This window comes from Phalacrocorax carbo, chromosome 7 (assembly GCF_963921805.1).
Source record: "Phalacrocorax carbo chromosome 7, bPhaCar2.1, whole genome shotgun sequence".
Taxonomy (NCBI): Eukaryota; Metazoa; Chordata; class Aves; order Suliformes; family Phalacrocoracidae; genus Phalacrocorax; species Phalacrocorax carbo.
Window position 1 is genome coordinate 47,552,598 of NC_087519.1, and position 22,864 is coordinate 47,575,461.

The window sequence follows — 22,864 nt, forward strand, 5'->3', positions numbered from 1 at the left end:
CTTACCCATAGTTTAACGTAGTAATTAATTTGTGCAGTCCAAGTGCTAACATCAACTAATATAACTTTTTAAATGACCCTCCCAATAAGAAACAACAGTGCATTTTTTAGCCTTCTCCTTTAATATTACATTATTACTGTATTTTGTATTTGCCCTCCTTGGGCAAAGCTGCCCTCCCTCCTTTCCCCAGCGAGAAGCGAGTGTTTGTGCAGGGGCCAGGGAGAGCGGAAGGCTCATTTACACACAGAAGGGACAAGGAAGACCCATGGGCTGCGAGAGACCACCTCTCCATGGCTCACCTCTGAGAGTTCAACGCTTAACAGGTCTGAACAAGGAAACCTTGGAAGAAATGTGCATTTTCTGTGGGGCATCCACTGCCAGACTATACTCTGGGCAGATTCACCTAAGAAAGCAACTTTCAGGACTGAAACTTAACTTTGAATAGGTAAATCATTAGCTTTTCCTCAACCTCATTTTTCCTTGCCAGAATACCCTTACAAAGAAAATATTATGTTTAAAATACGGCCCAGTTTGGTGCTGCATCCATACAGGGAGAAGGCTAACACAGTTGCTGAGAAGTCCAGTTGTTAATAAAGAATTTCTTACAGAAAAAAATTAAGCATAATCATCGGTGACCTACAGCACATCAGTCTCTGCGGTTGTGCCCAAGTGACTGGACACCAAAGGCTGAGCGAGACTTCCCTCTATATTAAATTACTCAAGGCCAAGCTTGAAGCAATTTCATGGAGAGGTTTGAATGGCCTATGCTGGTGTCTGTGTGCAGAAAGTGTCCTGCCAAGATGCTGGATGCTTTTCACTAGCATGAACAAGGCAAATCACCACCACCGACATGCAGAAGTCACCCCCATCCTCACTGATGTGGCAGCTGCATCAGCTGGGAGCGTCTAACTTAGTCCTAAACTACCAATTGATCACTGCTTCATATATGATTACCACAAGCTTCACCTGAGCTCTCCCCTGAGGCTGGAGTCACCCAGAGGAAGGGCGAAGCTGCGTGCCCATGATGGGAACAGGTTTGTGCCCAAAGACCTCATAACACATCTTTTTTTTTTCTAGGTTGAAGTTAGCACCTGGGGTGGAACCGGGGATCTTTTACAGTGCATGGAGATGCAGATAGAAGCCCTCTTTTTTACCTTTTTTGAAGGCATATCTGTTCAATCTCAAAAAACCCCTGAATACTTATTTAGAATAGAGATTAGAATATTTCCAAACTGCAGGATCCCAATTACTATAGTTATTTCTTTACATAAAGAAAAAAACTCTTGGAGTCCCTTCAAGAAGGACACAGAAGTAATTAAACATGGTATTCTTTGTACATCCATTTCATCTAATTGTTCCAGGCATATTGCCTGGCTCTGTGCAGAGAAAGAACATATCCCTCTATTTCCCTGAAGATATCAGACCATCATATTTTCTATGAAGCACTTAGTTCTCATTAGAAACATTTACAGTAGGGTGAAGGTACCTGAATTAAAAGTTTGCATTTCAGTATTTGAAATGTTACAGCGTAAGGCAACATTTGACTGAATTGGATCAATAAAAATATACTTTGGAAATATAGATTCTTACATACAATCAACTCACAAAAACTTTTCTTCTCTTCAACTTTTCCCCATACCCTACAGAATAAAATATTAGTGCAGAGAGTGCTTTAGTATGTCAGATTTTATGGGAAGGCAAAGAGATGATCCGAGGAGAAGACGACAGCCAGACAATTGTGATAACTGCTGAATAGATAACTGTTTTGCTCTCTCAGGGCACAATCATCTGCATGTTCCGCTGATTGAATAAAACCACAAGTAATGCTATAGCCATTGCAATTCAAACCATCTATACATATATTCAGATCAACAATTATAACACAACTGTATTTATGGAGCCATGTCAGCTGATTTTGGAGCTGCTGAATAAATGTGACGTGGGCTATCTCTGCTCTCACAAAAATAAAGATATGGAAGTCTCAAAATCTATGTTTTATACCAATCCTGAAATATAAAAACCAATGATTTGCATTTTTCCCCCCAATTCTCGCCCCATTTCTAGGTGATATCATAAAGAATTGCATTTGTTCTAGAAGGCTTCTAGCTTTTCCACTGTTGGTTATTTATAGCTTTGACTATTCTGAAGTGAATAAGGCAACTGAAAACAATACAACTTTAAAGAGCCTAGTCGGCTTCCCAGGACAAATGTAATGAAATTTGTAAATGAAATGTAAATGAAATTTGTCCCTTTTTAAAGCAGCAGCAAACAGCTAAGTCCTGCTTGGGCTCTCTTGTGCTCACCAGGCAGAACTTCACATCTGTTTCTGCACTGATTTTCACCACCTACATACCCTCAGCATTAGGTTTTCTAAGCAAACTGAGTGGAAACCTGGTCCTGCAGACACACTTGCAGCTCTTGTTGTGCAACTGTGTGCAGCCAGCTGCAGGGTTGGTACCAGCTCAGAAATTTCAGAATCCAGAATGCTACAAGCTTACAATCCAAAGGAAAAAGAGCAGGAAAACTGGAGGGAAAGATTTAGTCTCCTCCGCACAATGAGTTACCCCTGTGAGCCCAGCAGAATTATCCACAGCCCATGAAGGGCAGCACACGCACACGCCTTTGCCAGGTCTTGGCCACTGCAGTCAGGGATTTACCAGCCATTAGTGCCTAATTTCTCCATTTATGCCTTCCATGGTTGTTATCACTCTTTCCAAAGTATTTTCTACCTTGCCTTTGTTTCTAGATACATCATAATCGACCCTAGATTCTTCTTTTTAATTGATTTTATTGATATTAATTTACAGAATAAAAGAGTTTATACTCTCCTGTTGTTACTAAATGACAGTTGGCCTTGGGTTTTTTATTGTGAATTCTTATTTCCATGGACAAGCAAGGTACAAGTGCAACTGGCTGACCTAATCCCCATAGTCATCATTATAAACCAGCCAATAATCAAAACAGAGTAAAATCATGCCATGTATCTATTTTGCACTTCCACAGAACTTTATACATTCTCTTATGAACAGGAATGAATATGCAGATTGGGTAATTTAAATGGAAAACCATTAATTAACATCTGGAACGAAAGTAGGATGAGTCATAAGAGCTTTGGAAAAACTGATGAACAACCAAGTTCTTCACTGACCATTCACTGCAGACGTGTCTACCCAAAAAAACATAATTCCTGGAAGACTAATCATTTGCAACGGTTTATTTGTCTGAGGCTTGCATGCTCCAATCACTTAGTGAAAGCTCAAAAAGAAGACGTCTCATAGTTTATTTACATTTTTAGGAAGCGGTGTCAGCATTCTCCATCATCACACACATGCTTTTCTTCTTACTAGGCCGAGGGTAGCTCCATCACCAGGCAGATGACTCCCATTTCCAAGCAATTTTTCTATTTTTCCATACCTCAACATTTTATTAAAGGTTTAATGTAGGAAAAGAAGCAGCAGGTACCAGTCACTTGCTGATGAGTGTTAGGTCTTCAATAGCTCTTTTTAGCACTAAAGACAGCACAGATCATGTAGGAGGATCTTTAACATAATTTTTGAGAGTTGCTTATATCATGGTTAAGCTGACTGATTAATCCTGTAGGCCTCAAAAGCTTGTAGCTGCAGGAAGAGCTTCATTCTGGCAAAATGTGAGATTAATATCTTGCCAAAATGATTACTTCTATTTCATAAATGATGAAAATTCCCAGTTAATTTTTTTCTTAAAAGTTAAACTGTAAAGGAATTTATCATTTCAGTCAAGGGGCCCAAACCAAACACACTGGGCTTACATTACTTTTCAGGCAGATTTGCCACATATGCCCGAAAAACCATGTCAAGGCTGGCACCAGGCCAGCGTGATACAGCTCTCAAATTGCTTTACTGCTTGAAAAGCAGTGTATTTCACAGCTTTGAGGCATTTCCCAGTTCTAAGGCTCACTCTGTCAGTGTAACACCAACTTCTTGGTTCCTATTTTGCTCCTTTCAGAATCAGAAGCACCAACACATCATAATTCAATGCATAGTGCTTCTTTTTTCCCCTTCCTTTACTATCAGTATTTCCATTCACTATTCAATAGAATCTTTGTATTTTCTGAAGAAATAGAAAAGACTAAGTCTCAGAGGATTGCAGGACACTTTTTGTTATCTTCAACAGTAAATTTTACCTTTTAACGGAATGCAGGTCGATAGGTTTGGATGAAATCCCACCACCACTGAAGGCAGACCCCGGAAGCTTCCTCCCCAGCTGTGCTAACCACTCGCACAGATCTCACGGGACTCCTGGCTGTGAAACCTCCGTCAGATTCTATCTGGGCGGTTTCTGTTAAATTCAATGACAGCTGCGCAGCTAAATCTTGGAGTCTGCTTTGCGGACAGATTCCTTGGCATTTCAATAGCCTTCACCAGCACTCCCACCTTCTAGCAGGGATGAGGATGTCTCCTTGCAGCTTGTCCGGATCAGCCGGTGGGGCTCAGCCGAAGAGGCGGCTTGTTCCTATTGCCAGCTTGTGTGGGCCTGCTGGATGACCACGGGCAAGTGACTTCATCTGTCAATAAGGGAATAACAATACCGGCCATCTTCATCAAGTTCCATGACATTTATTAATGTTTATTGGTTTGGGGTTTGAAAACCTTTAAAGTTATAATTCACCAGCCTTTCCGCTGTCTGACCGCATTATGTACATTAACTTCTTAGGATCCAAGAACCAGCTGTGCAACATCACTAAATACATGACTCCCATCTGCGGATGGAAAAAGCGAGGCAGAGAGGCCACAACGAAGCCACAACCGGAGTTGAAGCCCAGAGTTCATAACTCCCAGACACAGTCGAACACCACCTCTTACCTGCCATTACCTCTCATCTGCCTCAGACAAAGATGCTTCTACGACACGGCTTCTGGCCTCTCGTACAAATCTGATACACCCACACTTAGCTCATGCACAGAATCTTTTAGAGATGAACATTTGTTTTCCCACAGGAAATGGCTCAACGTAAACTGTGAAGTTAAGTTTTCATGTCGGATGCTCCAAAGCTTCATCCTGTTCCAGTTCCAAAGGATAAAATCTGACAGTCAAATATTGATCTCAAAGCCTGTCTTGGATATCAGAACAGAAAAAATATGTTTCCTTTTTCCTCTGAACTATTAAAAATATGCAAACCATAAAAAAAAATTAAGCTAGAGGTAAAAATTAAGGATGTTCTTTAACCATGTGCATTGCCTGGAATAATTGCATCCAAAATGATAGTTAAAATGTGCTGTAAAGCAAGATTAAAGCAGTACTTCCAGATGTTTTTGTCAGATCCAAGAGGATGTTCCTAAAACACCCTTTTCGCTGCTCTTCATTGCAACCTCCACTGGCCCCATCAGTAAGTTCCCTTGGAAACATGGTAGCTGCTGTGTACCATGAACAGAAAACTGTTCCCTGGGAACAGACTGCAGCCTCTGTCCATCACCGAACAGATGGCGGACAATGCATGACGACTGGGATGTGAAAATGGTTGTCCTCTCATGCAGGACAGAGTGCTGACTTTACATTAAGAGATTATTTAGGTTTGTCCCAGTTTACATTGCTAGAATGGGGAAAAAAACCTCTGTGTACTTTTACATCATTTCCAAGCCCACATGCAAGGAGAGGCAGGTGCAATGTTTGTAATATTTGAAAGTTTAAAAGGCAGAAGTGCTACCCAACGTACACAACATTTTTTCAGTATATTGCTTTCCTAATTCAATTATGGCTTTTAAACACTTGCCTTAGCTTTTACTTTTACCTCAGAGAGACATTTTTCACGTGTCCATTTGGATCTCCCTTCTTACAACCAGAGAGAATCTTCTGTGGTCAAGGTCAAATGAAGCACATGAACTACAACACCTGTCCTGCTACGGCAAAAGCGGGGTCACGTTTGAGTAACAGATCTGTTACAACAGCAACAAGAATAAAATTTCAATCCTGTTAATCCCTACTTCTTAAATAGGTTTATGGTGTTTTAAATTAGATAGTCAATAACTAAATAAGGCACTATTTTAAAAATAGGTATTCTTACATCATTGAAGAATCGGTATTGTTGCACTAGACAATAATGCAACCAGTAACTGATCAGCTATTTCATTTACAGCTCTGGAAGGTTTTAAGTCAGGGTTTGGACAAGGAGGTAATACGACACAAACACAAGTAGGGTGAAAGTACTTTTGATCTTTCTTCGCACCTGCTAATATGCAAATCTTATCTAAATACATCAGAAATGGCCCATTGAAGTGGATATGCAAGGTTTGTTGCAGCTTCTTATAAACATACCTGAAACATCTGTATCTTTCTGGTATTTCTTTTTACTTAATAGATGTCATTACATGAATTACTGAAAATGACTGAAAACAGGTACAGACAAATGCAATGCAGAACTTTAAAACCCGCGGAGAAACTATTCTATTTAACACAAACGTGCTCAGGACAGCACGTAGCTCAGGACCAGATGTGCATGAGAAAAAAATAGGTCTGATCAGTGATAAATACCTTAAGGTCTTTGTAGGAACTAAACAACCTTTCCCATCACCTACAAATACAACACTTCTCATTAATACCCAGACCTGGAGATCCAGCTTGAAGTACTGCGGTACCACTCTCTGTGAATGACACTGACACCACCCTGAAGGGTAGCCTGCGATGGTACCCTTACAAGCGTGGCGTCCATTCCATTGTTTTATCTCATCTTTGCAGTGGTCAGTTGTTGCACCACGCATTTTTAACAAGCTGAGTGAATTTGCTGCCTCTGCTGTACTTCTAACTGGCCCAAGAATAAAAGAGCAGGACTGAGCTGAGACCCTGAACTTTGTATCACCACTGGACTGGTCTTCAATAATCGCTTATGCCGCATTACAAATCTGAGCCAGCCTTCATAAATTTCACATTAAACACTTGCCATTAGTGATATTTTGGGCTCAATTCTGGAACTAGTAAGTGCTTTCTTCAAGTCAATGGAAGGTGAAGGTGTTCTCTTTGCCACATGTCAGTATACCAGAATACTGAGGAGCTTCAAATGAGCTACATCAAAATTGTTGTTTTATTTAGCAGTCAGGTAAATAAATGGAGACCATCTAATGCATCACCTATTAGATACATTTCAAAAAAATCCCTTTCTTTGTTTTTATTAAGAAATTTATGAACAATGCAAAAAAGCGTCATATAATGGTTTACAAAACAGAAGTAGTTTGCCAGTGTACAGATATTTAACATTTTGATGGATGCAACATCTGAGAGATAAAATTATACAATGTCAGTTATGAATAACCCGCTTACGTGTTTGTAACACAAAGGGCTTCTGCAAAGACCATCTAACATATGCAGCCACTTCCATACGTGAAACAAAGAAAACTGTATCTTGATGAAATAACACAAATGTAAAAACAATATATTTGTGGAAAGCTCTTCCTTATTTTAAATGAATATGATACTTTAACCCTAAGGAAGCTCTCAATATCGTTGTCAATTATATGTGTTAGATGCTACAAAAGCAACCAACAATGCTGTCTGTTACTTCAAACAAGATTCAAAGCACATTCCATAGTATTTTAAACAATTTACATTATCTCAGAAAATACCCTTTATTGCCAAACAGTTTGCTACAGTGACAAACCGGAGCTGCTGAAGTAATCTGAAATCATCTGTTAAAGAACTTGCTAGTACATACGTTACGTACTAGCAGAAATATGTATTACCCTAACTGTGAGTGAAATATTCTTTTGTACTTTATAGGTGCAAGCTCCTTTTTTAATTTTCATCACTTAGAGTTTGTTAAATTTGATTTAAGGCAATTTAAACGAATCTTTTCAGAGGCCTCTGAGGTTGCAGGAATAACCAAAGCACTGAATTAGGTGCTTAAACAGGAAAATCAGTACTTAATTAGAGGCAACCAAGGTTAAATTATTTTAGTGGCGATGAAAATTTAAAAGCCACTACCGGGAAGACAGTTAATTTCCTTTTTCACTCATACAAGTATTACGGAGTACAGTGTAGCTACTCACTAGAGCTAGGGCATCAGAACATAAACCAAGCTCAAAATGAGACTGTAGTAAATAAAGAATTCTGCCTGTTATCCAACAACCAACAATAACTACACCAATTCTCACTCCTGTTCCCCACAAAATGTTCGCTGTGGGTTTTTTTTATATATGTTTGTTCAAAATATGCAAGTATAAAATATTCAAGAAGCACTTATTACTGTGACCAAAAGAACAGTTATTGCTGTACAGTTACACTAGCTCTTACTGCGGGACTGGTTGCTGCTCGTTCTCTTTCTTTAGCAATTTCCATCTCTATTTTGGCTTTGATTTTATTCCAATCAACTTCCAGCTGTAAGAACAGAAAAGTGAGTACACAGAGGTCAATTAACATCATATAAAGAGGTCAAAAAGATAGTCACTAACAGGACAATTTGAAGTTACAATTACAAAGTGACCATATCAATCATTATTTAGTCTTCATGTATAAGTGATAACTTATACTAATGGAATGTATGAAGGCACAGCTGAGCTCTAACAAACTCAGCTTTCCACCTTTAAAATAAAACAAGCTTGATTAATTCTAACAAATACTTATACAACTCATTGTGTCTGGCAAAAAACCATTAAAACACGAAAATAACTTGGATCACCTTGCATCTAATTTAAATGTAATGATACCTGTGTCCTATTACTGAGAATATAGCCTTTTACCAATAATACAGGCAGTGATGTCATTTGACTGCACCTGAAGCCCACCAAGTAAACTGATAGCATATAACACTCATTATCTGATACAACAGAAATCAGATTTCTGCTTGAAATTAGTCTTCCACATCAATAAATGTTTTTGCTTTACCTTGGCATTTCTCCAGCTGTAGAGAATTGTCATCTTCTGGCTCTATTCTATTTCACTGAAACCTCAGACAAGAGATATAGTACAATACCCATGGTACAGTGGGGTACAGCAGTTGTCTTTCTTTCCAAAAATGCTTGACAAAAAGAATGGATCATGGTACATTTGATGACTATAAAAACACATAAAAACTGGGCAAAAATGTAATTGTGAAGTTCAGTTTCACTGCTGGAGAATTACAATTGTCAAAGATGGGATGGGAAAAAAAATCTCAACTGCTGCACAGGGAATTTTCAGAGTAGCTGTTATTCTGTTAACTAAGTCATGAAATCACAAGGAAGATTCTCTGTGAGGGAAGATGTAACTGCAATACCCACATTCTCACGTGAAAAGGTTAATCCCTCAATTCAGGATGCATTTACTGGGTCCAGGTGCTTTGGATCTGATGACTGAAATCTTTATGGAGCTCCAAGAAAGAATGTGTTTGCTTTAACAGATGTCACACAGATGCTAAACATACCACATCTAGGGCTAATTCTGCCATCTAGACCAGAGAGCTACTTGCCAGCGAAGCCAACAACCCTTGCCAGTGACACCTAGTAACTGCCAAGATATGGATTCTCAGTATACATATTAGGTTCATAATACCTTATAAATAAAGATGTGAGATATAACAACTAAGCACATTGTTTAGATTCCATATCTGATTGCAGATCAGTGCTCTCAGCTGCAGTATAGAAAAGAGGTAAAAAAAAAATCCTTACTTAAGCCTGAACCAGCTTTAGGTGGCGAGAGGAAAAGCGAGACCCCTTTTTTTCCCTTGAGAAGGAACAGCAGCACAAAATCTTGCTTTTCTCTTCAATGCCCTTAACATTTCCTTCTAACTTTGCTATATGAATCTGACAGGCTGCATCAAGAATTTAGTTACCACTGTAGCCCAAAGCTTAAAATCCACTTCATTACGTAGGTTCCCTCCTAGTTTCAGATCCAGCAGACAAGACCTCCAGAACATGGGTATGGAAAAGGACTTCTTTACTCCAGGAACCTTCTACAGTCTGAGACCCAAGTTTCAAGACTGAGCATTAGGTGAAATAGGCTCCACTCATGTTAACACTGTTCACACCTTGTCATTGACAAGGTCTTATTGCTTAGGAACCCTTCCAGAAACTATGGCTTTCTTTATGATTTAAAGACAAGACAGTATTATCTAAAAAGCCTCTTTCGGAAGCATCATGGTATTAACATAATTTTTGCTCAATAATGGATTTAAAGTATGTAGAAGATATACTTCCAGCATAGCAGCTGAAATTGCTGCACAGTAAGAGTGCTTGGAATCTGTTCTGCTATTTTGCTACACTTTCTAGGTAAAGTACTGCTGAATGGTTCATTGGGGGGCTAGATATTGTGCAGACTTTTATTCTTGTTTAGGAAATGAAACATCTTTAGAAGTGCTAAAAGCTAATGACTTACATTAGAAATCCAGCTTTATTGAAAGTGTAATGGGCACTGTCCAATTAAAGGATCTGAGCCAACAGCTTGGATGTATTTCCCTGATCCATCAGCTACAGTGGATGAAAGGATCTGACACAGTCAAAGTACACGTCTCTTTTCATAGTTTCACCCTCAGAATGCTTAGGAACAGCGTGGGACAGGAAGGACATACGGGCTGCTCAGTGGGATTGCTGTCTAAGGCACACATGTGGGTGCCTCTCATAAGGGGAATGTGCAGAAGTACTCCAGTGGAATCTAAGATACTTCTAGCCTATGAACTGTTGTCCTCAGTCTTTAAGATCTGTGAAATGCTAATAAATTGAAATGACCTACTGATGATGGAGAGGCTTTCCAGAGGTTTGATGAAACTTTATACTTAGCTACTTATCACATTTGGCAGAACAGTTCGTAGTTCACTCTTAATATGTATTCAGATACCTTCAAAGTTTGTTATTGTTGCTATCCATAAAATTACATAAAAACGTTGAAGACATTTCAGAGGTACACATTCAACCCTACTAAGGTCTAGCTCCCTGTTTACAGAAAACAACTGTGCCTTCATTTGTATAATCTTTGCCAGATAATAAACATATACATTCCGTATCTGTGCCTTCAAATAAAACACATTCACAACTATTACTAGCCAAGTAGCCACACATCAAGCTATGAACTTGTACTCAGATGTAAAATCGTAAGATTTGTGTCCATATTTGAACCAAAGAAGGAAAATATAAGAGCAATTCCTCCCCCACCCTCCCAAACTGGCTACAAAGAGCAGGCTGACCTAAAGCTGTAGGAATAATTCTGAGGAATACTTACACCTTCTGCATATTGCAAAAATCTTTTGTTTGTTTCTTTTTTACCAAAGTCCTCCAGGAACTTTTGTCGATAAGCCAGGACCGTGTCAACATGTGTCTTGTGCTTTACTGCTAGTTCTAGGGCCCTGGAATAAAACAGAAATATGCTTGTCAGGCTATATAAATGCTCTGGCACAGCTACAATCACCATGGTTTTGCAAAACGATACGCTGAAAAGCGTTTGGGCTGCAGGCAAAGATTCCTAATCTACTGCGCCGAGCGGTTTTACATTAGTATCAGTCACAGGAGGTTAAAAGTAGCCAGTGAAGGAGACTCTATGATGCATGCTATGAAAATCATCCAGCAATTTTTTCTGTTGACAACCTCATCACATCATTGGAGTTTGACAACAGGAGTGTTTTTATTTCAAGGAAACAAAATGGAATGGTTGGAGTTTAGCACTCTCAATATAAAGGGGCAAAAGTAATAACTTTTTGGTAACTATTACAGTCAGGAATGGCTTCTGAACAGCATCATAATACACATTTATGGTGCATGCTACACAGCATTTATGAATATTCTACAGGCAGGAAGGACTAGTCATTGGATTAGTATAACTGATTACTCTCACATCTGTTTTCTTCTCAATGGCACAAGGAATACTTATATTTAATATACAAAGTTTTTAGATAATGCATATTAGGCAACAGAATAAAAAAAGTGCAGATATGTGGGGGAAAAAACAACCTTTTGCCCACAGTGATATGAATATAATAGCAGAGAAATTAGTAGTAAATGTCCTCAGAAGTTTCTGTTAGAAAATGTGGGGTTTTGTTTAAAGGAGAAATTCCTACTTTGTTTTCTCAAGCATAATTCATATTTCATCCACCTACACAGCGCTGGGAGTCTGAATAGCCACATATCTATTTTTAGCAACAAGACATTTCACAACAGCTTTAATTCTTTGAGGGTCACACAACAGTTTGAGGTATCGCTGAGGACTTCTCTGTGTTAACAATAATGAAAAAGCAAAATATTATCTAAGAATGCTTCCAAGCATGTTCAGGACTTTTATTGCAGAATACTTGTATCTTCTAAATATGGCAGAAAAGAAGTTACTTCTTTGGTTATTGTCAGGATGTGATTTACTTCATCTTTTTACAGCTCAGGGCAATCACAGAGAGGAAATTAGTCAGCTAAGTATCTGCAATAAAACAACTGACCTAAACAATTTACAGGTTACCTCACTAAGATGGCTTGTATACATATTTTGTTTGAAGAAATACTACCTATCCCAATTGTAAAGATTAATGTTGACTTGAATAGCTTGGTAAACAAGGCCTGTCTGCAGAAGCAGGGTTTCAGCTTCTTGGGTGTTTCCACTGAAGAGCAGTATATGAGCCATCCTTGACTCCTTTGATGGAAGATCTTTGATTGAATTGATATACTGAACTTTGTCAATCTGTTAATGAGATGTACAATAGTTTAGTAATGGAAATTCATAAATAAAATCAGTTTTCCAACAATTTAACTGGAAATAACTAACTCAATTTTCTTACCTCACCAATTGATGCATAGGCGATTTCTGCTGTAGCCATGTCTTTGTTGGCAACCGCCATAGCAGCTAAACATGCCCACATAGTTTGATCCTGAAATTTTTTTAAAAATGCAACTCCTAAAACTTAAAATATTTATTATTATGCTAAAAACAACTTCTCAAAGGAAGCATACAAGTCCTGAAAATACGTAACAATGCAACATTTCTCAGTATGCAATTTATGGCACTGTGGTCTAAGTCTCTTACTAGAAAGTCACTACTTCATTATTTCTCAGAACTCCTTCATTATAAAAACACTGATGTTGTGATCAGCTGAGACTGACAGTGTGGCTGAATGAATCATTAGTTTTCAGCATCTCGGCCAGTAATGAACTCTTGCCATAGTATCACTTTACGGCCTCCTCATCGGTGTCCCTGTCACTTCTTGTGGAACTATGCTGGAAACCAAAGCACTGGTTGTAGTTAGAAAAAATTATTTTAACCTGGCTAATTGCAACCTGGCTGCAGGTCGATATAACTGTAATAATAGTTATTTCAGATTGAAAAATCTGTACTGGAACCATGATGCTGGCAATAACTGTACACTTATACGCATACTACAAATGAGAGTAAAAAAAATTGACTCTAGAACAATGAACCTGCTGAAAAGTAAATAAGAGCTTAAAAAGTTCTGTCTCCTTTGTGATATTTTCAGTACATTTTATGTTTAGAATTAAGAATTAGGAAAACATAATGGTAACAATAATATTATACCCTTGTTTTCTATTTTCATGACTTTTGCTCCCCCCCAACCTTAAGGAAAACCCACTAACTCAGAAAAACATTTAGGAAGATCCTGACATTTTGATATCTTCCCTTTTCCAGTCTGACAACTTTATGACACAGATATGAGTTAGTATAGTTTAGGCTACCACATCTGAAAACTCTAGTTCAGAGAGGAAAAATATAATTTTGAATGCACTTGTTAGTCAACGTGCACTCTAGGAGCTACACTGAGTGTGCTCTAAACATATTCCCATGCCCTGTCTCACAACCGCTTTTGTATGAAACAAAACTGGTAAGACCCACTGAAGCCAATGACAGTAATACAGTAATTCAGCCTAAAGCTGTGGTTTCACTATCGCCATCCCTGCACGTGTTCCTACTCTGGCCATGCGTTCCTGCTCTTGTTGTTATCTTGTTGTTATCACAACAAGATAAACCTTCCTGCTGGTAGCCCATAATCTGGGACAATTAAAATTGTTCAGAGAACCAAAAGCTCATAAAATCTTTGTCATGTTGTCTTCCCACTTCCCTATTATTTAGAAAAGTAGGTGGTAAAATGCTGAAAGCTCAGACTGAAATTATTCAAGAGACCAAGTTTCTAGGAGTTTTTCCACCAATAGGTTTTGCTGTTCTCTCTTTCCTCAGAAGGATGGCCCATTTTCTTAATACTGATTGGAAATACTTTTAACTGTCTACCTGGACTGCCAAAAATCAACCAAATAGCCCTGTATCTCCATGAAGAGTTTATGAATCACGAAAGATAAACAAAATACTCAAGGCAAGACCTGCTGTGATGGCTGTTTACCTTGGTGTGAGGGTGCCAGGTCACCCCTCAGCCCAAACACATTGTCAATCTAAACAGGCCTGAACTAGATGGTGTGAATATCTTTTCCATCTAGTTTAGGCCAGTTTAGATTACCTTCTATCAAAGACAAAAACTTCCTTTTATGAATCGATGAAAGAAGTCTTCAAAGACCGAGACCCATGTACCTAACTTGGAGGCTTAAAACCAGATGATGTGAATACTCTTGACACTGAAAATAAAGATTATGTTACAGTTTTTCTTGAGAAGCCTTCCTCACTTGTTGACAGATACGGACTAATGAGGAAAAGCTCACAAAAAAAAGGACAGTGAAAAAACATGATACCTATAGTGGGATTTAATAAAAAAGCACTGAAAATTTTAAACAGCTTTCCTCTTAAGTATGATTAAACTCATTGGATGACTCTACCCATAAGAATGAAGGGAATGCATGAGAAGTTTGACAAAAAAACCACCCCTTGAATTAGAAAACCTTCATATAATCAGAAAAAAACAATATTATGAATACTACCACCTGATACAGATGTTTTATTTTTAAAGATGATGCGTTTAGGTTATTCAAAAAGGTCAACATAATACTGTATTTGAAATCTGAAATCCCAGTTCCCACTGCCAAATACTGAAATAAAAGCCTGCTGTAAAAGGGGGAACACTAAAAATAAAAATCATTATACAACCCAAGTTATCTGGATGTGTGTTGAATTAATAATGCAAATAAAAAATATTTTAAATACACATTTAAGGTCATGATAATCATATGGAAGTGCCAAACTCCTCTCTAGCAGTAAACAGGGCAAAGGAAGCAGGGTTTGGGGGGATTTTTGTTTGTCTCTTTTAAAGACTGCCAGACTCACCTCATCTGTTGCTGTTGCCTAAATACACACAAAAGCAAGCAAAGGAAAAAAAAAACAACAAACACAAGTGAAATAAAATATGAAAAAAATAGTAAGGCAACTGTTTATGGAGATGAAGATAATTTTTAGTTGGTTATATTAAGGCCTAGTCCTGAAAATGTAAGCTTATTAACTAATTTCTGTGAGTACCTGTGTTCAATCCATCAGGACTTTGGTGTGAATAAAAATAAGTTTTATTATGTATACTGAAAATTATGAAATGACATACATGTATATTATGTAATTATTAAATATCTATGATTTTTCACTACCAGACCAAAAATAATCAGCAACAAAGCAGAAGAATGGAAACAAGATGTAACATCTGGTATGTAATTATCATTATTAAAGTAATACTTGAACATTTAAATATTACAGTGAAATTATATCTGAACATTCCTGATAATTGGCATTTACCTTAACAAAGCGACACAATCTGACAGCATCTTCCCATTTAGAACTGCTAACATATTCATGAAGAATCGCAGGATAAGGTGAAATATTAAGGTGAATAAGTGAACCATCTGCTCTTCTAATTGTTACTTGATTTCCTACAAAACTTACAATCTGGGGATTTTTGCTAAATTCACTGGGTAGAGAAAGAAAGGTAAGTTAGTATTAACTTCTTTCTTACTGCAAAGAACATTAGGAATTTAAAGAAATCTTTGTTTCAAAATTACAACATGATTATACTTCATTTTCAGAGCGTATAAAAATCTAAGCACCTAGTTATTCAACAGTTATATTCAACAAGTAGTCGTGACCGTCTCTAAAAAGAAAATTATAGTTATGCACATTCACTGGCTGTGAGGCAAATGCAAACTGGGTATTTATGCAAAAATTTTCAAATACATTTTTCAGTAAAAAGTATTTGGGCTCCCATAATTCTTAGAATGAAATTATGAATTCAGGTATTCTTTATAAAGAATTTCATATTACAAAATGTACAGGCTGAAGTAAACATGTAAAGTAAACATGCTGAGCTAGAAATAATATTGTCTGTGACCTAATATCTTGATACTTTTAATTTCCAACAGATACTTTAAACAGATCTTCTTTTTTGTTTGGGTTTGTTTGGTAGTTTGGGGTTGTTTTTTTTCCAAACACCTAAGGCAATATTTCACAAGATATGATTAAAATTTTGCTTTTACATCAAGATGCTATACTACTTTTATACTGTGCATCCTCATTTCAGCTCCAAACTTTATGATATACCTTATAAAACACTTTTTCCTCATTTCCTAATCAAGAAGCAGTAACATGAAAAGAATTTTAAAAGTTGCAACCTTGGCTTCTACTTCAACTGCCAAAATGAACATAATTATTTAAGGAATGAGTAAACTAGTTAAAATACATAATACTAATCTTTTGATCAAAAAGGATATATTACCTTGCATCTTTTTCATACAGAGTTTTTGGCAAAAGATCTTTATCTACATAGACTGTGTTGGGGTAGTACCAGACTGTAAAACGGGTATCCTGAATTCCACAAAGAATGTTAGATGCGTCATTCCAAGCCAAAGTTTGAACCATTGTCCCTGAATTTGAAGATAACAGAATAATATGCATTTCCACAAGAAACTTCAAAATAAAGTTACACTTCTCAAACTGTAGTAAAAGGGTGATTATTAGTCTATAAGGACTGGTTTTAACCCCCTAGTTTGTAATTTAACATCTTACAAACTTTCAGCCAAACTCAGTTCTCTCTTTCTGAAGGAGAGTTCTTTTCAGAATAATGGTTTTTGAACTTAGTTTTGAGACTGGAGGTCAAAATTAACACAACTATCAGTCTGCGCCTTCGTACTTACTGGAAAATGCATCTGTCTACAGCATTTAAACTTTTAATTAAGAATATTAGGAACTTAAAGAGCTTGCATTGGCAAGAAAACTGTCTAAGATTCTGTATTGAGTAATTCTGAGAAATGCATCCTTTTCCAATATCCTCTGAGCTGCTTGCTCCAGAATGCAATAACAAGTGCTTAAGTGGTAACAACTGCTTTACATGTATCTGGTATACAAATTATCAGGATTTAGGTAACATGTACTAAAACTGTTTCTACCACAATCTTACTAAAGCCACAGGACTATTTCTAATGTTTTTTTCAAGTCCGATTTCACTATTAATTAAAAAGCAATTTTTTTCTCTTGTACTAGATAAAGTCTATTTGCCTACTAGCATGTAGCTAAGCATTATTTTGCAATTTTCTTACCGATTTTGACAATCTTCTGTTCTTTTCCAAACCGTTTAACAGAGGTAATGTAAAGATCTCTGTTCTTATCGATAAAAGCTATTTTTCTTTCACTTGTAAGTCCTTTCTGGTCCAAAGCAATCTCCACAATTTCTGTCTGAAAAGGGAAAAGAAAATATCTTATTTTTATTTTGGAGATCTGTATCACAGAAAGCATGTGATACCCAAACAAATGGATGCTTTACTAAAAACAAGGCACAAAACTCCTGAAAAACTGGATTGTGGAGACACTTTATGTGTGTCTTCTCTGTTGAATGAAGCATTACGTAAGTTGAATTTCATGCAGATTAAACCGCAACAAAGAAGAGTTAGCAGTTTAGGAATTTACTACAAAACTACAGAAATACAAGTGGGAGTCTCAAAGCAAAAGCTGCCTAAAAGATGAATGTTTATTGGTCTCTCCAAAGAAGCTGCCTAATTTTGCTTTTGCTGCATACCAGAAGAGTGAAGAAAAGTTAAATGCAGTTCAGGAAATCGTTTTTGAAATAAAAACAGTAAAAGCTCACAGTGAAGACAGACAACTTTTCACTTTTCTTCAGTGTTAATAACAGGTTGGCACTAATAGAAGTTGCTTTGGAGTATGTGCAAAGACAACTCAGTTGATCAGTTTTACTGCATAACAAAACTGTTTAACTGCAGTTTCAAACTCTTAAGTGCATGAGAAACACATACCAGTAACTGAACACAACTTAAGAGTATATCCCTTTGTACATCGACACTGCATAAAGAATCTAAATTTTTTTATAAGAGTCAGCTAGAGTTGTCAAGCTCCTTTCTATTAAGACTGTAAACCTTTAATATGTTATTAGACCCATTATTGAGGAAATGCATTATTGACCCTTAATTTCAAAGTATAATAAAGAGACATTATATCCTTCACCTTACCTTATGGGTTAGAGGCTTTCCATCACCCAACGGCTTTCCAGATAAAGCTTCAAATATGTAGATAACTGAGGGAAAAAAAAATTATATGGTTTATTAGTTAAAAGCAACAGTTCTTCACAGACTTTTCAAGCAGCTCCATTCATTTTCAGAGTACAATTTACTGCAAATGGATACTTATTGCTGTATGCTAGATTTAGCAGTGACTTTCACACTCTGGTCAAAAACAGAATCCTTCAAGTTGGGAAAATATAACCATCATAGTCCACTGGGCTTAGGAATCAGAGTGATCTGTGAAAATTCTCAGTTATCATTATTTTCAGAGCATTGATAGCCATTGAAACATGATATTATGGACTGATACAGAACTGAGAAACCTAATGTTTTACTTCCTATTGCAGCTAAAATGGTCATTTACAGAAATTACACTGAGCTCTATCTGATGCAAGTTTGTACCCTGCATTGTGAATCAATGTTACCAAGGCTATCTGATAGATTTACTCAATCTTAACCCACAATTTTGATAAATATGAAAGTTTAGGAAGTGATACCATTGATTGATGTATTTTCCTAAAGGAATTAGTATCAGATATATAGAAAGCTGTCCTCTGAACTATTGGGTAAAACATTCTTCAGAAGCATTCTCTATTTTGTTAATAATCTGCTCTATTTTGAATTCTTAATACAGTGGTCCCCAGGCATATTTCCTTCCAGGACAGTTTAGGGTTTCGCTTGTCACGATGACATGGTTAATGACAATACAGTAATAGCTGGCTTCCTCAAAAAGTACCAGCTTTATCCAGATATACTTGAATTTTATATATAATTCTTGCAATCTTTACCAAAAGTCCTTCTGTTCCACTCTCTCCCTGTCACACCCTCAAAAAACCAAACAATACTCACCCTCCCCCACCCCCAAAAAACCCTCCAAAAAACCCCCACCTACATCATCCGTATTTCTGGGATATCCAGTGAAGACTCAAATTTGCAACTTGCCTAAAAATAAAGTTTCTCTTTCTTTTTGTTCTTCTTTCTGCCTCTCTCTATATGCACGTGTGTGTGTGTGTGTGACGCACATGCATCCATATGTGTTCAAAAACTATTCATGCGTACTTCGTACATAGTCTGTGAATATACACCAAAATTCAGACAGATGTAGGTAGGGTATTCCAACCTAGAGAAAAGGTTTATGAGGAACACCAGCTATAATTTAAAGCACATGATTCCACATTAGTTCATGGAAAATACAGATGTGACAGAAACATTTCAGATGTCCAGTAACACATCCCACCTGCAGTTTCAACATGTTACCTGTAAGTATAAAATATAAGATGAACATACACGTTCATTCCAAAGGATGGCAATGTTAACATGTTAATCCTGCTGTGCATTTCTTTCACTAGGACACAGGATGTTGGTTTGAGGTCAATGGTTATACAGGCAGAATTAAAAAAAACAAAACCTGTAAGAGCAGGTGTTCACAAAGCATTGGTTGAGTTTGCAGAGGAGGAAAAGAAAGGGTTTTACACAAACGTTGCTCCTGGCAGCTGGCTAAATATACAAAAGAAAACTAGTTGTTCGTAAGAAGTGGTATTTTTCTCACTTTTATGCATGGCTCCCTGCGTGAAATTTATTTTGATCGAGCTATACAAGCCAATTTTACTGCTACAATACTAGCTCTAGAAAGTTAGATTAAGAGAGTTTTAAAGAAAACCACTGTACCCAACTGGCAAATAAAATTGGTTAACTTTTCATTAATCTACAATGTTTAAGGTATTTTGGAAAATAAGCTTGGGGTTGTGCTGGTTTTGGCTGTGAGAGATTTAATTTTCTTCATAGTAGCTAGTATTGGGTTCTATTTTGGATTTGTGCTGGAAACAGTGTTGACAGGACCCGAGGGAATGGCAGGAAGATGTGCAGCTTGGATATTAGGGAAAGGCTCTTTACCCAGAGGGCAGTGGAGCCGTGGAACCAGTGCCCCAGGGAGGCAGTCACAGTGCCAAGCCTGGCGATATTCGACAAGGACTTGGACAATGTCTTTAGAGACATGGTGTGAATTTGGGGTGTCCTGTGCAGGGACAGGAGTGAGACTCAGTGGTCCTTGTGGATCCCTTCCAGCTCGGGACATTCTATGATAGCACAGGGGTGTTTTTGTTCCTGCTGAGCAAGGCTTACACAGAGCCAAAGCCTTTTCTGCCTCTCACCCCACTCCACCAGCAAGTGGGCTGGGGAGGGCACATGGAGTTGGGAAGGGACACGGCTGGGACAGCTGACCCCAACTGACCCCAGGGATGTCCCACACCATATGACGTCATGCTCAGCATGTAAAGCTGGGTGAAGAAGAAGAAAGGGCAGATGCTGGGAGTGATGGTGTTTGTCTTCCCAAGTCATCATTACATGTGATGGAGCCCTGCTGTCCTGGAGACGGCTGAACACCTGCCTGCCCATGGGAAGCAGGGAATGAATTCCTGTTTTGCTTTGCTTGTGTGCACAGCTTTTGCTTTACCTATTGAACTGTGTTTATCTCAACCCATGAGTTTTTTCACTCTTATCCTTCCAATTCTCTCCCCCCTCCCCCCAGGGGGGAGCGAGCAAGCGGCTGTGTGGGGCTTAGTTGCCGGCTGGGGTTAAACCATGACGGGGGTTGTTTCCCCCCCATCCCTTCCATCTGGAAAAACTCCACATCACTTAATAATTTAGAACCTAAATTATATTTTTTTATATATGTAGAAATTAAAAACATAAACAAAGGGCATTCTCTCACTTTGAACATCCAGAGAAAGAACAGCTACTGTGTGCCTTCTAACACACACGTTCTGTTATCATGGAATGACTGCTCCTGGGGCCAGCAGTTCCCTTTTGAGAAAAGGCTCACCTCCCTCTTCCAGCTTCATTAGAGATTGAGGAAGGAGTGTAGGTGCAGAAGTACCGATTTTTTTTCTAGGTTACTGAAAGAAGAAGAATATCCAAGTAACAACTCTGAAGCAGAGCAAGTTATATCTCTCTCTGTTTCACAGTAAATTAGCTTCTAGAGAGGTCCATGCTACCACGTGTAAACTGCTTCCTGTATCAGACTGAGCTATCTTAGATATTTCTATAATGCAGTACATTATGAAAAACAGACCTGCCCTCAAAATAGGGCAAAGAAAAAAACTGCTTCTGCTGGGGTGAGCTGAGAAGAATAAACAGGCCTAGATAAGGCACGGCTTCCTGTGCCAAGAATCTGTTTTCCCATGTGCTGGCATATTATACAGCTTTTTACCACTACTAGTGGGACTTGTATCTAAGAAAGAAAAAAAAACCATCTCTACTCACTGCCCTGATGGAAGCTGCTATCAGCAGGATCATTTGGAGAGCTTATCTTGAAAACATAGCCAGAAACCCAGCCTCTGTAAATTACAATTTTGATGAAGATTAGCCTGCATGCAGGCTGACAAGATTTTCACGACACTAACAGCAACAGTTGGGAGATGGAGATGCTCTTCAGTCTACTCAGGATTTGGGCAGGGGAAGAGGGCAAGAGAGTGAGTTTACCATCAAAATCTTAAATATGCATGCATATAGACAGCAGTCAGTGTTTATGGATGAATTTTCTACATAACCTCAATTTATTTAAAATACTTCTATTGTTTTTATTCTAACTGCATCAAGGTGTCAATATGGCAATAGTCACTGTGTTATACTAAGTAATATAGAAACAAACATACATACACTTGTAATATAAATACAGACAGAGTAAAAGAGAAAAGATCGGAAGATACAACTTTTCACTTATCCATTTTTTGCAAGCTACTGCTTTCTTCTGAACAATTTACACTGAAATGTATTTTTGATAATTAAAATCTGTTTTAATTATTACAGTAATTTTAGATATCTTTAATGTCTTGATGCTTGAGGATAATATTTTCTGAAGTAGTTGTCCTTAAAAATGAAATGCACGTTACAGATACTAATAATTTTGAATAATTACTTTTAAAGAGTAGTAATATAAAATAGACATCTAAAATAACTGTGTGGTAATTAAAGTATTTGTTTTCACACAAAAGATTAGGTTGTACAAGAAAAATACATATAAGTTGTACAGAGTAGCAAAATTGCTTTGTAACAAGGAAGTGAGAAAAATCTCAATTTTTCTTTTGCTTGTGTAGGGATATTTTAAAGGATTATTACAAGGGGTTTTTTTCAGTCATCAAGTAATTTAAGTTGTGGGTTATATGCTGAGAAAACTACCATGCAATCAGTACTAAAGGGCTAACTCACTGCCTATAATGATCAGGCAGTGAGTCTTCTGGCTTTTTTACTTCACACTGAAAGGTTTTTTTCTATGGCAAAACCAAGATAAATACAATTCTTTGCTGCAAGACAAAGAATTCTAAAATTCCGTAACTCTCTAAAATCTAATCATTAAGTCTAGCATAACAGAGTTACAGATAATAGATTGGGTTAGCGTCAGTTGGAACCACGGGCAGGAAGTTTTCACTGTTTCACTCTGCAATAACAGCACCTCCTGTGCACAGTTGTTCCCACTGGTAATCCCCTTACTGGCTATTTCGCAGGAGA

General features: G+C 37.6%; 1 protein-coding gene across 6 annotated transcripts in view; it reads right to left on the reverse strand.

The window, feature by feature from the left end:
- Window positions 1–7,099: 7,099 nt before the first annotated feature.
- Window positions 7,100–22,864, reverse strand: part of IFT80 (intraflagellar transport 80) — a 55,608-nt gene continuing 39,843 nt past the window's right edge. For all 6 annotated transcript variants that reach the window (XM_064457902.1, XM_064457901.1, XM_064457899.1 and 3 more), the window contains 8 exons: window positions 18,308–18,372; window positions 17,384–17,519; window positions 16,564–16,711; window positions 15,591–15,762; window positions 12,694–12,783; window positions 12,424–12,596; window positions 11,157–11,280; window positions 7,100–8,342 (listed from right to left, as the gene is read on the reverse strand). In XM_064457902.1, the coding sequence (XP_064313972.1) occupies window positions 8,229–8,342; window positions 11,157–11,280; window positions 12,424–12,596; window positions 12,694–12,783; window positions 15,591–15,762; window positions 16,564–16,711; window positions 17,384–17,519; window positions 18,308–18,372 (1,022 nt within the window). In that variant the 3' untranslated portion in view covers window positions 7,100–8,228. The remainder of the gene's footprint in view (window positions 8,343–11,156; window positions 11,281–12,423; window positions 12,597–12,693; window positions 12,784–15,590; window positions 15,763–16,563; window positions 16,712–17,383; window positions 17,520–18,307; window positions 18,373–22,864) is intronic.